Genomic DNA, 14,524 nt, shown 5'->3' on the forward strand with positions numbered 1-14,524 from the left:
CTGGCGAACTGTATTTGTACTGTGCATATATATGTTGATCGCTGGCACTATTGGATAAGGCCGCCTTGTTCAACGATAGCAATCAGTGTTGCAGTTTGCGCGTCCAAAAATCGTTAAACCGATTTTTTTCGCAATGATATTACCTCGTTCTTTGTGATGACACCAGAGCCATCTGTGTCTAGCTCACGGAATCTCTTCAAAATCCCTCGAACCTTTCGTTCGCGGGCAGGAGAGCGTCAACTCGCGTGGAGACAAATGCGCGGAGATTGCGAAAGATATGAAACGTGAGAAACAAGGTCGTGGTGATCGCAGATAGGGCATGAAGCCAAATTGCACAAGGGACTTACGTCATCAGGGGAAGCCTTGCCCAACTTGCACATCATATATCCAAGAAACTCTGCCTCCGAAAGTGCACCACTGCCATCATCATCAATTTCCGTGAACATACGATCACTAATATCACCCTCCAACATACGCTGCATCATATCCCTCTGCCTTTCCTTAACACGAAGATCTGCATACTGTGAGATTATGCTCGCAAAGCCAAGCGATGTCAGCACAAGCCAAATCGCTGCGTACGCCTTTCCCGGCGCAGATACGGGATGGATATCGCCGAGCCCGACGGTTGTCATGGAGATACAGAGAAAATATAATAGATCAATGTAGCCTGCGTTGAGAAAGCGACCGTAAAGTAGCGCGCCTGACAAACAAGCACCCAGGAACATAGATATGGATGCCCATAAACGGGATCTCGCACGTCGCACGGACTGCCGCGCAGCGACGACGAGATCGGCATGGCCGGCATCTTCGTTGGTATTTGAGGTGGATGTGAGAAGCTTGCTGGCTGCGGAATTAGTAAGGCTAGTGTGGGCGTCGGCGACGCGTTCGAAGAGGGCTTGCAGCACGCCTGCGATCAAGGAGACGGACACGACAGCATAAATGGCGACGAAGACCTTGGAGGCTGGGCGAACTGGTGTGATATCGCCATAGCCAACTGTGGTGGCGATGACGACTGCAAAGTAGAGGGCGTCGATAAGGGCCCAGCCCTCCGCGATGTGGAGGAAGACGGTGGCGGAGGCGAGGTGGAGGGTGATACAGGCGAGGGCGCCGACCGTGCCGGATAAGAGCGAGGGCTTTTGCTGTTCTGCTTGCTCGTCTAGAGCGGCTTTGGTGATGACATTGATACGGCGAGGAGTACGACTGGAGGGGAGGGGCAGTGACTTTGAGGGGACGGGGCGGTGGCGGAGAGGGGCGGACATTGGACGATGAGAGACGGAAGGCAGACGCGAGCAGGTGATCTGGTGGGGTTGGTTGCGAGGCGATGTAGGGAGGGCGAGGATGAAGGCCATGAGAGGCGTTGTTGGTGCCCGGGAGGATGGAAAGGAGCGCGGCAGGAGGGAGAAGACGCGGGAATATACTGTACAAGTACCGGTCCACTGAAGTTGAACAGAACTGAGATGGCAGGCCATAAGTAAATTTAAAATTGTCCGATTCAGTCGGGTTTTTTTCCATTAGAAAGCTGATGGCCTTGACCGTCCAGGTCGGGGTGGCTTTTTTTAATGGTGGATAGTAGTACTGTAGACGTAGAATTCCCGAACACGTGGGAGCGCTAGCGTCGTCGATCCCGACCCCAATGTCACTCGAAACTTGAACAACAGTTTTATTGGTCAACGCGAAGTAAGTATCAAAAAAAATTCAAAAAAAGTTGTATCTCAAATTCTATCTGCCACGCACGACTTCATTGCTTCAGTGGTGAGATGAACTTAAAAGTATGGTATCCACTCGAACTTTGGGCGGCAAAGCTCGTGGTCAGATTTGATTTTATTTTTCACAGCGCGTTTATGCCATTTGTTGGACCTGAAGTCAGGAGATATGTCCATTTCTGGTGCTCAATCTTGATTTTGGAATAAAAAGGGCAGATTTTTCGCTTGTTCAACTTTTGGGGTGACTGTTCAGTTTTGGGTACCCCATACTTGTACTTGTGATGCTGAAGTCGTTTGAACGGGTCCCACAAGATGTGGTGATGGTAATCGTTTATTGGACGTTTAAAGTGCATAGGTATGTGCGATTGGTTGAATTTAGTGAGAGTGCAATACAGTGCCACGTGCACATTACTGTTTTTCGGGAGACAAGTCCCTCTTCCCTCAAGTCGTAGGAACGTTAGTCGCGAGAAGATGTTGGCGCTCAGTTTCCCTGATCGCGCGCAGTGGAGGGAGCGGAGCAGAGGTGATCGAACGAGGCGAAGTTGCAGGCTACAAAGCCACCGGAGGTCCCTGTGTTTTTTCTCCCCTCCGGATTTCTACCCTCTTTAATTTCCCCTTGTATAAACCTGTGCTGCTGTGGAGAACAATTTGGTTCTCTTCTTAAAATGTGAACACTTTTTTGGAAAAGTAGATTCTACCATCTACTTTCGGAGAAAAGGGAACAACTGAAGAGATACATCTCTCCACTCTCCTGGAGAATTTCTCCTGACACTCGGTAGACGTCGCACCAGAATAGAACGTTCTCCACCATCTCCTTTCCTCCAACATCTCCTTTCCTCTACCATTTCCTCTCCTCCACAATCTCCTGTACCTTTCCAATTTCCTTTACCCCGTCGTTTCCCTCAAGCAATGCCATCTTCAGATCGATGGCGGATTTCAGTCTCCGCAGACGACAGCCTCGACGGCGTCGCGATCTGTAACAATCCTGAAATGGACAGAGGCCATTTCCCCCGGCACAATGGTCATAATGCAGATCCCGGTACGGGGAGAGCAACCATCCAAGACCTCGGTTCTGTATTCCTAAGCCCGGATGACGACAGCGCCCACACCAATGATGTCGTCGACATCATTGGTCGAATTTCTAGTTCAGATCCGGACGACAATCCCTCAGATCCTCTTTACTACAACCCCATCGATGAAGACTGCTCGTCTTCTGACGACATGCCGTCTTCCCAAGAAGTTCAGCTAAATTCTCCTTCAGAATCGGAAGAAGACTCTACCGAAATGAACTTACCCGTGAACATGCGCGTGGAGCAAGCCGAAATTATTTCTCTGCACTCTCCCTCTACTCACAAAGGAAAAACAGTACCGACTAATCAGTTCTATGGCCAGAAAAACGTGATTCAGGACTACTTTTCATGTCTTTTCACGTATTGTGAGTCAGAGCTTGTTAACGTCAACGATACCGATTTGAATAATGACGAAGCTGTAGAAGCAAGCCTTACGTCATGTGCCTCTGTAGAGGGCGAAGACAGATGGGACGCCTCATCTGACGTAGGCTTGTCGACGTGGAAATATTCCTCACCATTTGCGCCAGTGACACTCTCTATCGACACAGTCGATGCAGACCTGTACCCTTGATTCGTGAGGGAAGCAAACAGTATTATTGATAATGTACTTGAGCACTGTTCTCCTCAAAGCAGAAGCTCAGCGAGAGGAACAGCAGATTTCTCGTTTGGAGGCATTTGAAGCCTTTCTCCCGCTCTCTACTCTGGAAGAACTTCGCGTCCATATAAACAAGGTGCTACTGGCCAGAACGAAGCCACCCTGTTCTACATCAGAGCTGCAAGGTGTAATCATACTGCACGTACTTGCAGCTTCATATGATACATCTGTTTCGATTATTACTGCTCCGGAAAACAAAGCATTTTTCTTTCAGATGCAAAATTTCCGGAAGCAGATATAAGGAAGTTTGGAGTGCGTTATCTGGTACAAAGCGAAAAAGAGAGGGTTTTGAACAAAGTGAGTGTGGGTGGTTGAATAAACCTGTTGCTGGAAACGCGCTGATCACATATATGGAGGGCGAACTAGCCGCTATAAACAGAAGGCTAGTTCATGTGGAGGGAGTCACGATTTATTCGGTCGATGATGACCACAACCGACTAAGTTCGAGGGCAGTGCTTCATCTCACCAATCTTTCTCAAGTGACCAACCCTAAAAAGGCACTTGGCCCAGTGAACAATGCAGCCTGTTCTGCTTTGACGCATGCATTCATTGCTAGCCACTACTCTCGCCCCCACGAAAAAATTACCCACGTTTGGCACCGGCTAGTTCAACTAATACAAGGAGTACCTACTGTGGGGGCCCTCAGGCCAATGGTGGATTCTATTTTCGCCTCCGATCGAGGATATAATGAGGTAGAGACTATTTCTTTTCTCAATGAACTCTAGGTGCCACTACATTTGGCACTCATAACCGTTCTCTCAGCTACCCTTTTGTGTTTGGTGAAGGACCCATACGGAAAAAGCATAAAGGTATGGTGGTCTCCGAGAAAGGATGCCGCGCAGTTTACAGTGCGACAAAAGTATCACGGGGAAGTAAAGGGCGGCCAATTGAGGCATCTGTTTATCGCGAAAGCTATTCAGGTCGCATTGCCGCTGTGTACAGTAACGATTCCACAAGGTTTGGGGCTCACCATTACTGTCTGATTCCCAAAGACGGCTTCCGGCACAAGTTTGATTGTGATGCAGAAGAAAGATTACAATTGATTTTTGATAACAGACGTGCTTCTGCCGAGTGTGAAGAGGAAGGCTATAATCTACCAAATGCCTCTGTCACGCAAAGAGCTCTCTCCAACAGTGCAGTTTTAAAAGTTTTACAGCTCCTGGGACACTTGCTTCAGTTTACTATTTTGCAATCGGAGGACCCTGGTTGGTTTCTTGGCAGAGCATTTAAGTTCACATCAAGAACTTCCAATAATTTTATTGGAGCAATTGCGCGCAACTATATTTGCAACATTGCCGGACTTTCGTTTTTGTTGCGAGGAAAACGATTGCGAGCTGGATTTGAACCTTTGACAAGTGACCTCAAAAACCTTGAGAAGGACTTGTTGGAAAAGTGGACATCATTATCTACTACAATTGGTATCTCAAGTCGGGAAATGGAGCAACCCCTGACCCATTCAGAGGCTGAAATATTCATGTCGGAAACAGCGTCTAGTCTAGCCCAGCGACGCAAGGACGAACTTTTGTCATTGTCAGCTCTGTTGGGAAGAAAGACCTGAGTTCCTCACGCAAAAGTGAACTCATTTCGAGAGTGATAGAGCACCAAGCTGCTGTGAGGAGGGGGGACGCAACATTGCCTATACAGGACACATCAGGAGCAAATGAACAGATCCGTTACAAGATATTATCAGAAAATGTATTATCTCAGCTTTATAAAGCTTCTCTTGAGTCGTGGGCAATGAAGCCACTCGTGTCTACTGCGGGGATGAAGGAGGGAAGTTTGAATGAAATTCAGGTATTACGTGCTATTCCCGCTTTCTTCAAGGAAAATGAGGCCTTACACTTATCTGTCAATCTCTCCTCGTTGCCCGAAGAGCCAGTTGCTCTTAAAGTAGAGTATGTTCGAAGCGTGAGACTTTTATGCTCTAATAATTCTGATATGATCGCGGATAGTCCTGATGGAATGATGGGCTACACTGATGGAACGGAAGCTCACGTTGCTTCTCTTGAGATCAAAACAATGACTTCGCACAACACAATTGCCATTGCCAAAAGGACAAGAAACAGATTTGGTCCATTCGTTATTGTAAAGGATGTAGGGAGGAATGCAAGTGCAGATATATTCTTTCGAGACCTTGTCCCGACGACTGGATATAGATTCCAATGTCTGCATCACGCTGCTGCTGCTGATTTGGAACATGTGTTATTTATTGTAGCAAAAGGAAGTAACTGCGGAATGGGTGAGATTATTTATGCAGTTATGCTTCATATGTCACAGCATCTCCGGAACATTTATCTTCTTTTTATGGATGCCGTTCGGGTTGCTGCATTCGACTGGGTCGGTAAGGAAGCGACTTGCATTCCGGAAAGATATGGAGAACTCCTGCAAGGTTCGCATACGTCTGACATTCACACGCTTGCATCATTTTACAACTTGAGTCAGGCATACAAGAACATAGTTATTGAGAATGGTCCGCTTCCGCCTTGTCGCATGATTCGCCCAGTTCTTCTAGTTTATTGGAATGCACTAAGAAGGGGGTGTCGATGAGTTTAGTAGAGCTTTGACTACACTGGCTTACACCAACAGAAGTGAGAATCCAATAGTAAGCATATTGGGACGTTTATTGGGTGCACAAGTCTCAAATGCAGCGATTGTGTATCGCTTTGGGATTGCACGGCTTCAACAAAAGTTCCCATCTATTTCGCAATTCAGGAAAAGTGGTAACGGGTACAAGAACACACGTCATCAAGTGACTGGATGTCAGACGTTTGGACAATTTGCGAGAGGTCTCGCTCAGGAATATATTTTATCACTGCAGAGTCGGAATGACACTACAGATCAAAACCAAATGAGTTTAGAGTCAGGAAATCGCGCATTGCAAGAGAGAACCTCAACGGGTGTAAGAGCAATGTATGCTTCTTATGCAGTGCAAAGTATAATCGTCCCGCAGATAGACGTAGAAGGTTGAATACCAATTTGGCACATGACAAGATTAGGGGAAAAGCGACGTATTGTAGCCTTTGCTCTTATTCGGAAACGATAACTTTCCGGAAGAGAAAATTCCAGAAGAAAGGGGGATCAAAAGTGGTTCAATGGTGTGGATGCTGCCGTCAGCCAATTTGTGTAAATTGCTGGGATACTTGGCATTCGTCAAGGCAGTTGGTACGTGCAACCATAGGAAGCGAAGAACTTCACCTTCTACAACAAAAAGCTCGGAGTGCTCGCAATTAACTACTAGGTATGTAGTATGAGTATAGGTAAAGGTATTTCGGCGTGGTGCTGAGCTCTGAATTGCTTTCTTTATGCACTGCTTTCATCTGTGTTTGAGCCAAGCATCATTCTCTTCTTGACAACTACATTTTGCACATGTTTTGTAGAATCTCCCCTGTGGAGATTCTCCACATCCGGAGAGATTCTCTCCAAAAAGACGGAGACGTTCTCCTTAAGTTAGGAGAATATTTAGGAGAACTCTTTAAAAGGTTCTCTGCAGCACCCCTTTTTGTTGGTGTATCTTGTATCTATTGATGCTACGGGATAGTGTTTATGTCTGCAGACAGAGCGGCTCTAGGGCATCGTTTCTGGTGTTTGTCGAGGCCGTGCTCCGTAGGTCATGCACGCTGCAGTCGGAAAACTACTTTTTTCTGTTTTCAAAAATGTTCTATTCTTCAGCACAGAGATAAATACCCGATATTTCCATTAGTATTCGGGGACCGCCGGCGCACCGCCGCGGACACTATAGGCCGCTTAGGGCTAGCGTTGTCCTCGCTGTACAACTCCACGACACCCCCCCTGTCGGGCCACGACCGACGGCGGCCGGCGCGGCACGCACGCCGACGCCGCGGTATATCCGTCGTCGCGCGGCCTGACACCCTTCCAGCCCTCACCCGGTGGCCGTTCTTTACGAGAACAGCCCGCGGCGCTGGAGTTATTGGCGTCCTCATTTGCTCCCCTTCAACGATTTCCTACCCCCTTTTCCCTTGTGGAACGTTCCAACCCCCTTCTGTCCGTCCCTACCTTTGCCCGTGCGCGACCGCACCGCTCTGCATAATTCCTCTCGAACTTTCCGCACATCATATCCACCGCTGCGCCTTGCCTCAATTGCGGAGCTACCACCCTGACCGAAACCGAGAAAAGAGCCTGTGGGCCACGGTACGGAGGGGTTAAGGCGAGGCCAGCGATGGAAGGCGCGCGGTGGATCACCATCCGAGGCAAGCAGTTGCCGCTCAAGGCTGTAGGAATGGACGGCAAGACTGGTCGTGCGCAATTGAAAGGCCGTTCTGAGGTTCGGTTGGTCGACGAGGAGGAGTTGATGAGGAGCTTGCGATTGCCACGGTCGGTCTCGGAGGAGATGTGGGATTGGTTGGAAGTCCGTCCTGGTCAAGAGCACTCCGGAAGTCGGCTAGCGGATGTTGGGTTCTTCAGCCATTGGGGCTCAAGGGTCATGGAGCTGCATGTGGATCACAATGAGTATGCAATTCGGCGTATCGTATTAGCGTCTGGGGATGATAGACGTTTCGGCAGGCGAGGGTACCATGCCTCCTCAAATGATCGCGGGGGTTCTCGCTCCATCTGGCCAATGGATTTCTATACCATGCAATCTCATCAGGTCCTGGGGACTTTGGACCAGATGGCGGAGCTCTGCAGTGAAATTGACACTGACCTGGAGGTCTGCAGAAATTCGAGTGGCGCCCCGATCAATGTGAAAGTTTCTTACGATCCCCGCGCCCAGGCTCAGTACTTGGACAATTTGCACTTAGCGTGCACAAGGCGGATGGATCGCTTCTTCAGAGTCTGATGCCCCGGTGCTCGCAGCGACTCGTCTGCAGCAGTGCCGCTTCGGTCAGATATACGTAACTTTGTGTACTCTCCGCGTGGGCAATACCTTCGAGCGTACATTGGTAATGGTCTGCAGGCATTGGCCGGAGAGTCGGTAGCGATGGAAACGATGTCCTTAAAGCCGACATATTCTGCCAGCATTGCACAAGCAGGCGCATGGTTGGAGAGAGAGCTGCATGCTTACCGCCTCGAGAAGGTTGCTCTTCCGGATGGACTGGAGGAAGAGGAATGGTTGGTCACCCAACGAGACGGGATCTTGTTGGCGAGGCTTGGGGCACTGGACTCTTCTGGAGAGGACATAGACCACATCGTGGTTGTTGACGCCGAGAGGCAGCTTGTTTATGACCCTGCCGAACGCTTTGCTAGTTGGGGCTTGTGTCGGGGATGGAGTCGATCTCCTTGGCATTCCCGAGCTTCGCCGCCTTACAAGACAACCTCAAGGTAAAAGAAAGCGTCGCAATGGTGCGAGGACAATATCCACCGAGGTGCGACGCAAGCGAAAGGACCACGGACCAAAGAAGAAGCCTTTTACCAGTCCTTCTTCTCGACTGAAGAGGCGGGTGGTAACTGATGAGGATTAGATGCTAATAAAACTGGATCCGCTTCCCCTTGTCGAACATACAAGGGTCCAGCACTCCGTTCAGCATGACTTCATTGAGCTTCTTGAACATTTCTACGTTCCTCTTTGTCAGTGCGCCCGCAAGGTTCAGCTTTCCTGCGATCCACTGCATCGTAGCGATCTCTCCATTCTCAAAGGAGTCTCGCATTCGTGCAACTGTGGATCGAAGACGGTAGTCCGTACCTTCGTGCAGCGTTGTGACTGTTGAATACAAGCCGTGCGAGTCAACTGTGAGGGCAAATGGTAGTGGCACCTCCGATCCATAGACCTGTTTGAGGCTTTCCGCCATCAGTGATCCGCGGTCCGTCGACGTCGCTGCGGCGAGGATCTCAGCGCCAATTGATGAAAAAGCAAACCGAGACTGCTTGCAGCTGTGCCAATCGAGAACATGGTACACACCACCTGCACCCCCCGCAGGCAGGTATATCCCGGAGAGGTATCCGGTCTGGCCGTATGAAGTAGAACCTTGGCTCACATTTGAGAAGCATAGATACAATGGGTCGTTGTCGAGCTTCGGGGGAGAACAGTACTTGAGCTGGGGAGTTAAGCCCGTTAGCTCCTTAAGCACCTTGCTGCCGGCGATCAAGTCAGAGACCGTTAGGTTGCCTACAGCTTGCTGAAGATAGCTGGCCGCGAAAGAAGCCTGCGGGAGGACACCATGGCCAAGAAAGTTCAGTGATCCAGCCAATCCGAGGTACCATGTGAGTTCTTCGGGGGTGGCTTTTGGTGGAACTGCTTTTTCCGTTCTCGGGACAGCGTTAAAAACTTGATCTTCTCCATGTACTCCTTCATATCAACTTGTACCGTCCCATCGTTACTCTGGGAGATGTGGAGACGGTTGAAAATTAGTGGGCGGCCAGCGACGAACCAGCCGACTTCAAAACGCTTCGCCAGTGCTTTGTGGAAATCATCGACTTCTCGTCGTGAGCCGACGACTAAGAAATCGTCCACGACCTTTCAAATAGCTATTGAAATAGTACCTCCCTCGCCGAACTTCAAGAAGAGTTGCGGCATGCCTGGGATTGGTATAATGCCTTGCCCAGACATCCCATCTTTCAATGGTCAGCTGCCAAATTCTTCCATACTCTACGATTCCGTAAGCAGGCTTCAGAAGTCGCCACAGAATGCCGCGGGCCGCCCAACCTTTTGGCGGGCGAACATAGATGTCTCTCGAAAGGTATCCTCCTTGGAAGTATGCCCCCTTAATGTCGATGGTGCCTATGATCATGTTCAAGACAGAAGCAATGGACAGACCAGTCTGATCACAGGGAATTGTGCAGTTGCGGAGTCCTTGCGAACGTTGTCCTTATCTTTGTCGCGATTCCCGTGAGGCACCATCCGACACTTCAGCCGGAGTTTGTCTTCTTCCCCATCGGTCTTGACTTGGAGGAAATGGTGCGAAGATATTATGTTGGCGCCTCTGGGGACTGAAAGCAGTCTGACTTCTTCAAAGGCTCCATCGTAGTTCTTCTTCTCAGCAGCTATAGCTTTGTCAAGCAGCCACCGAGGGACAAACTGCAGCTGGAATTCCGAAGCAGTCTTGTCTGCAACGACCGACTTGACTTGACGCAGAACGTCCTGCTCCACGGATTGATGTTCAAACGGCAGCCCTGGGGGCGGAGTTACTCGCACTTCACCTATGTCTTTCTCAGGGCGAGGTGGGTCAGACGGTTGGTTGAGTGTTCGCTGCTGCTTCCTCGGGACGGATGAAGCGCCATTTTCTCGTAGGGGCTTCACTAAGCTAGCTCTACCTGGAGACGTCCTGGTATTCGCCAAGAAAGCAGTCTCTTCTCGGAAGTAGCTTGCAACGTCTCCATTAGCAGGTGCTCTTGAGTCCGGTTTGTCGCCTCTGTACCCAAGAATGTCCTTTTGGTGCGGAAGTTGGTCTTCATTTTCATCTTCCCATGGGAAGCATGCAGGAAGACCATCATCAGGCGGCAAGGCTTTGGGGAGAGACTGAGAGATGTTTGTATCCTGTTGGGAGTTCGCAATCGCTGCGTTGTCCGTATCGACAACAGAATACGATCGCCGAAAAACGTAACCAATCTGGTCTAGATCCAGCAGCAAGGGTGACCTTGGGGCTATACGAACATCCTCATACGCAGCGCGTATGGGCATACCACATTGTTCCGGGTTGTTCGATATGACGACCATGTGTGCCTCCACGTTACGCAAGTAGCCAGTTTCCCATTTGCCAAACTTGACATTGCGCTTAAAGTAGTAGACGAGAACATGACGTCGAAGGTCTGTGGGGTCGACAGAATTTGGTGATCGGCCCTTGTCCAGCATGAAGAGAGCCCGGCGGGCAAGTTGCTCTTCGTGGGCAGCGATGATTTCTTCTGACACAACGCTTTTCGGCAGTCCAGCGATTGAAGGAGTATATCCTCTGGCAAGTTCAAAGCTGCTCATTCTCTTGCTACTGTACAGAACGTTGCTGATGTATGTTGCACGAGAAAGGACATCAGACTTCTCGACTTCCATGTCACGTACCTGGATGAAGAACTGCGCATCTTTGGTCATTCGTTGAGCAATCAACCGGACCACCGCGTTCTTACTCTCCACCACTCCAAGCTGATTGTGTCTTCGGGCAGGACGTGGCTGAAACTTGGCACTTACGTACTGCAAGCAGCTCTTAAACACGGAGGTGTTGAACTCAGGATCGGATGATACAACAGCTGGAGGACCGTGTACATTACACCACTGGTTGTCGAGGGCACGGGATGCTTCTTCCATCTCTCTTGAAGACATAAGAGAGGTAACCGAAAGACCGGTGTGGACATCGACGATATGGAGGATGGGGTGATTGCCGAGCTCTGTGATATACATGTAGTCTAGTTGAACGTGATCGTTGAAGGATGTGAGGAGCTTTCCGAAGGAGACCTTTCGTGAGTTAGAAGGTCGTCCGGTGCTCTTACAGGATGTACATTTCAATGCAACTGTTCTGAGGGCTTGTCTAAGCACAGGGGAGAGAATGGATCCTCATTTACACAGCTCGAGCATATCCTCAAGGCGCAAGTGGGAAGAGCCGTGGAGCTTGAGTGCAAACCTTTTTGCCACCTTCCCGTCCATATACTTTCTTCTTCCAAATGGTTGAGAACTTTGTCTTGACATGAGGGAGCGGAAAGATGCGAAGTACGTTTCGAAAGACGAAGTCTTCGAAGGGACCACGAACAAGTACGTCCTCTTAGCATCCTTATCAGCTGGAGATATTTGTTCACTGTACGTCTGAAGTATGACCTCTTTCTGAGAGAGGCCGCATGCTCCAGCTGGGATGACAAGAGCGTTCTACGGTCCTAGCAGTCTTGACTTGTGGAGTATCTCGTTGCCGAGAAGAAGGAAGCCGAATCCCTTGGTAACATAGAACGGGATCTTGATCGTTGTTCCGTGCATGTCGGTAACGGCCATGTCCAATATGGCAACGACAAGTTCGGCTTCGCTGCACTCCATTCCATAACCATGGTAGAACGGTTGGCAGTCAAGAGGACGAATTGATAGCTTGATTCCCATTTTTACGCAAAGTGTGGCTGCGGATTGGATGCCACAGACGCTTCGCGGGCAGCCAACGTCTAGATTTGGATTGGGGTCCTCACGCGGGGAAAAGACGTCGGCCTTGGCTCCTCGCCTGAAGATGAGACTGAGTTGTCCCTGCGTCCCAGACAGGAGCCTGAACGAAAAAACCCTGGGGACGGGTGCCCGTTGCTGGTGTCCCTGAAAAGGTTGTTTCCTGGCGTTCTTCGTCTCTTTGCGTGATGGTCAGACGTTGCGCAGCGCAGGTTCCCGCAGAGGTGCCCGTGTTCACCGCAGTCCGCGCAGGTGGTCCTATAGGCGCTAGTACCTGATTCGTCGTGGGGGCGCTTGCGCCTTGCTCTGGGCGGCTTCTGAATTCGTCCACGGCTTCCCATACGTCTAGCATCATTCAAACGACGTAATGGGATCCTCCTACAGAGACTTTATGCCCTACTGCGAGAACTGCTTTTCGAACGTTGCCCTGAACCAGGCTCTCAACGTCCCTCATGCTCATCGAAGATCCTGGGCTTGACGTGAGCGTCAAATTTCCGGGAACGGAAACCGCGTCATCCAAGTGGAGCATGAATGGCTTCTTCTTGGATAAGATGATACTGGATACGGAATCTTCCGCTACTTCTTCTTCCTGCGGGGAGGTTGAGAGCTTATGAAACGCATCCTGACTTTTCTTCCCTGTCCCTCTTGCTCGAGAGAGGTACTTAATTAGTGCCTTTCGTAGTCCCTTTTCATCGTCCTTTCGGAAGTACAGTGGTCCTTGGAGATATTCTGCATTTGCAAGAACTAGCTTGAATTCTTCCAGGGCCTTGGTGGAAAATGACTTCCTTGTGGGAGGATTCATCTCAACTGCACGTGCCTCAGCCAGAGAAATCAGCTGTAGCTTGGCATTGGTGAGAGTCCCTTCTTCTAAGTTGGCGTTGTTAAGCAGTGTGATTGCAGGGACTTCACCGATCTGGGAGGACGTAGAGGCGTTGGAGTGCATAACATGCTCGGCAGCTAATCTTCGAAATCTGGAGACGAAAACAGAGAGATCCTCATTCTTTCTTCGACGGCAGGTCGATACCTTATGAAAAGAATTGATAAGGCGTGAGACCATAGCAATCGGAGGGTCGATGGCGATGAGATTGACTATATCTCGAACCGCTGCCACTTGATCGTCTCGTTTGAAATCTATGGTTCTTGCCGTCTGTGCCTCATCGACGATTGATTGCTGGGCACTGGGCAAGCCACGCTCATATAGCCGGCACCCAAGGGTCGCATAGACCGTGGAGTAGGCACGGTCCGTGCCGCGCTCGGCAGCGGACTTAATAAGGTCGACCCAGCGAGCGCCTTTAAGCCGCCATTCTTGTAGATCTCCTTCTGGGTAAAAGTAGGGAGGACCTAAACGACTCTCGCAATCGCGAGCCAAGCCACTCCCTGGGCCCATAACTGCGATAGGAATGTTAGTCGCGAGAGGATGTTGGCGCTCAGTTTCCCTGATCGCGCGCAGTGGAGGGAGCGGAGCGGAGGTGATCGAGCGAGGCAAAGTTGCAGGGTACAAAGCCACCGGAGGTCCCTGTGTTTTTTCTTCCCTCCGGATTTCTACCCTCTTTAATTTCCCCTTGTATAAGGGTCGTTCCAAACAAGAAATGGGAAAATATGGCATGCAAAATATGAGCCGTTCCAAGATGTGATTGGCCATATCTTGCAGCACGTTGCTTCTCCAGAAGGTACTTGCGGGTCCGTTCTCTGCAAGTCCCGAACGAGACGTTTTCACTCTTTGGCACGAAACAGGGAGAAGTTGCAGATGCCATTTTCATACCTGCGTACCTTCCGCAATCTGTACCACTGCAGCACCCCCCAGACCCCAACTACATCCGCCATTCCTTCTCGACAGCAACTTGCGCTTTTCCCTCACTTCCCATACTCAAAGACCACACATCATCCCCGTGCTATCGTGAAGATGTCGGGAGACCACACTCCTCACTCAAGCCCAGTTCTTCGTCAGATGGACGACAAAGAGCACAATCCCCACCAAAATCCCCCCCAAAGTCTTCCCCCAGTTACGTATGCCATACGGGGATATGCCATGCGGGGATGGTATTTCCGCTCCATATCCATTGAATATGGAGCGGAAATA

At 50.0% G+C, this 14,524-nt stretch overlaps 3 protein-coding genes across 3 annotated transcripts; all 3 read left to right on the top strand.

Moving 5' to 3' along the window:
* Positions 1-2,612: 2,612 nt before the first annotated feature.
* On the top strand, positions 2,613-3,344 carry CHC_T00006115001 (hypothetical protein). Its single transcript, XM_005718118.1, has one exon. The coding sequence runs from the start codon at positions 2,613-2,615 to the stop codon at positions 3,342-3,344; it is 732 nt and encodes a 243-aa protein (XP_005718175.1).
* A 242-nt stretch (positions 3,345-3,586) lies between these two features.
* On the top strand, positions 3,587-4,153 carry CHC_T00006116001 (hypothetical protein). The gene has a single exon (XM_005718119.1). The coding sequence runs from the start codon at positions 3,587-3,589 to the stop codon at positions 4,151-4,153; it is 567 nt and encodes a 188-aa protein (XP_005718176.1).
* Positions 4,154-4,239: 86 nt separating this feature from the next.
* CHC_T00006117001 (hypothetical protein) lies at positions 4,240-4,986 on the top strand. The gene has a single exon (XM_005718120.1). The coding sequence runs from the start codon at positions 4,240-4,242 to the stop codon at positions 4,984-4,986; it is 747 nt and encodes a 248-aa protein (XP_005718177.1).
* The last annotated feature ends 9,538 nt before the right edge of the window (positions 4,987-14,524 follow it).

Source organism: Chondrus crispus, genomic scaffold (genome assembly GCF_000350225.1).
Source record: "Chondrus crispus Stackhouse genomic scaffold, scaffold_36, whole genome shotgun sequence".
NCBI lineage: Eukaryota > Rhodophyta > Florideophyceae > Gigartinales > Gigartinaceae > Chondrus > Chondrus crispus.

Coding starts and splice junctions, on each gene's coding strand:
- CHC_T00006115001 (XM_005718118.1), top strand. CDS start 2,613: ATGCCATCTTCAGATCGATGGCGGATTTCAGTCTCCGCAGACGACAGC.
- CHC_T00006116001 (XM_005718119.1), top strand. CDS start 3,587: ATGATACATCTGTTTCGATTATTACTGCTCCGGAAAACAAAGCATTTT.
- CHC_T00006117001 (XM_005718120.1), top strand. CDS start 4,240: ATGGTGGTCTCCGAGAAAGGATGCCGCGCAGTTTACAGTGCGACAAAA.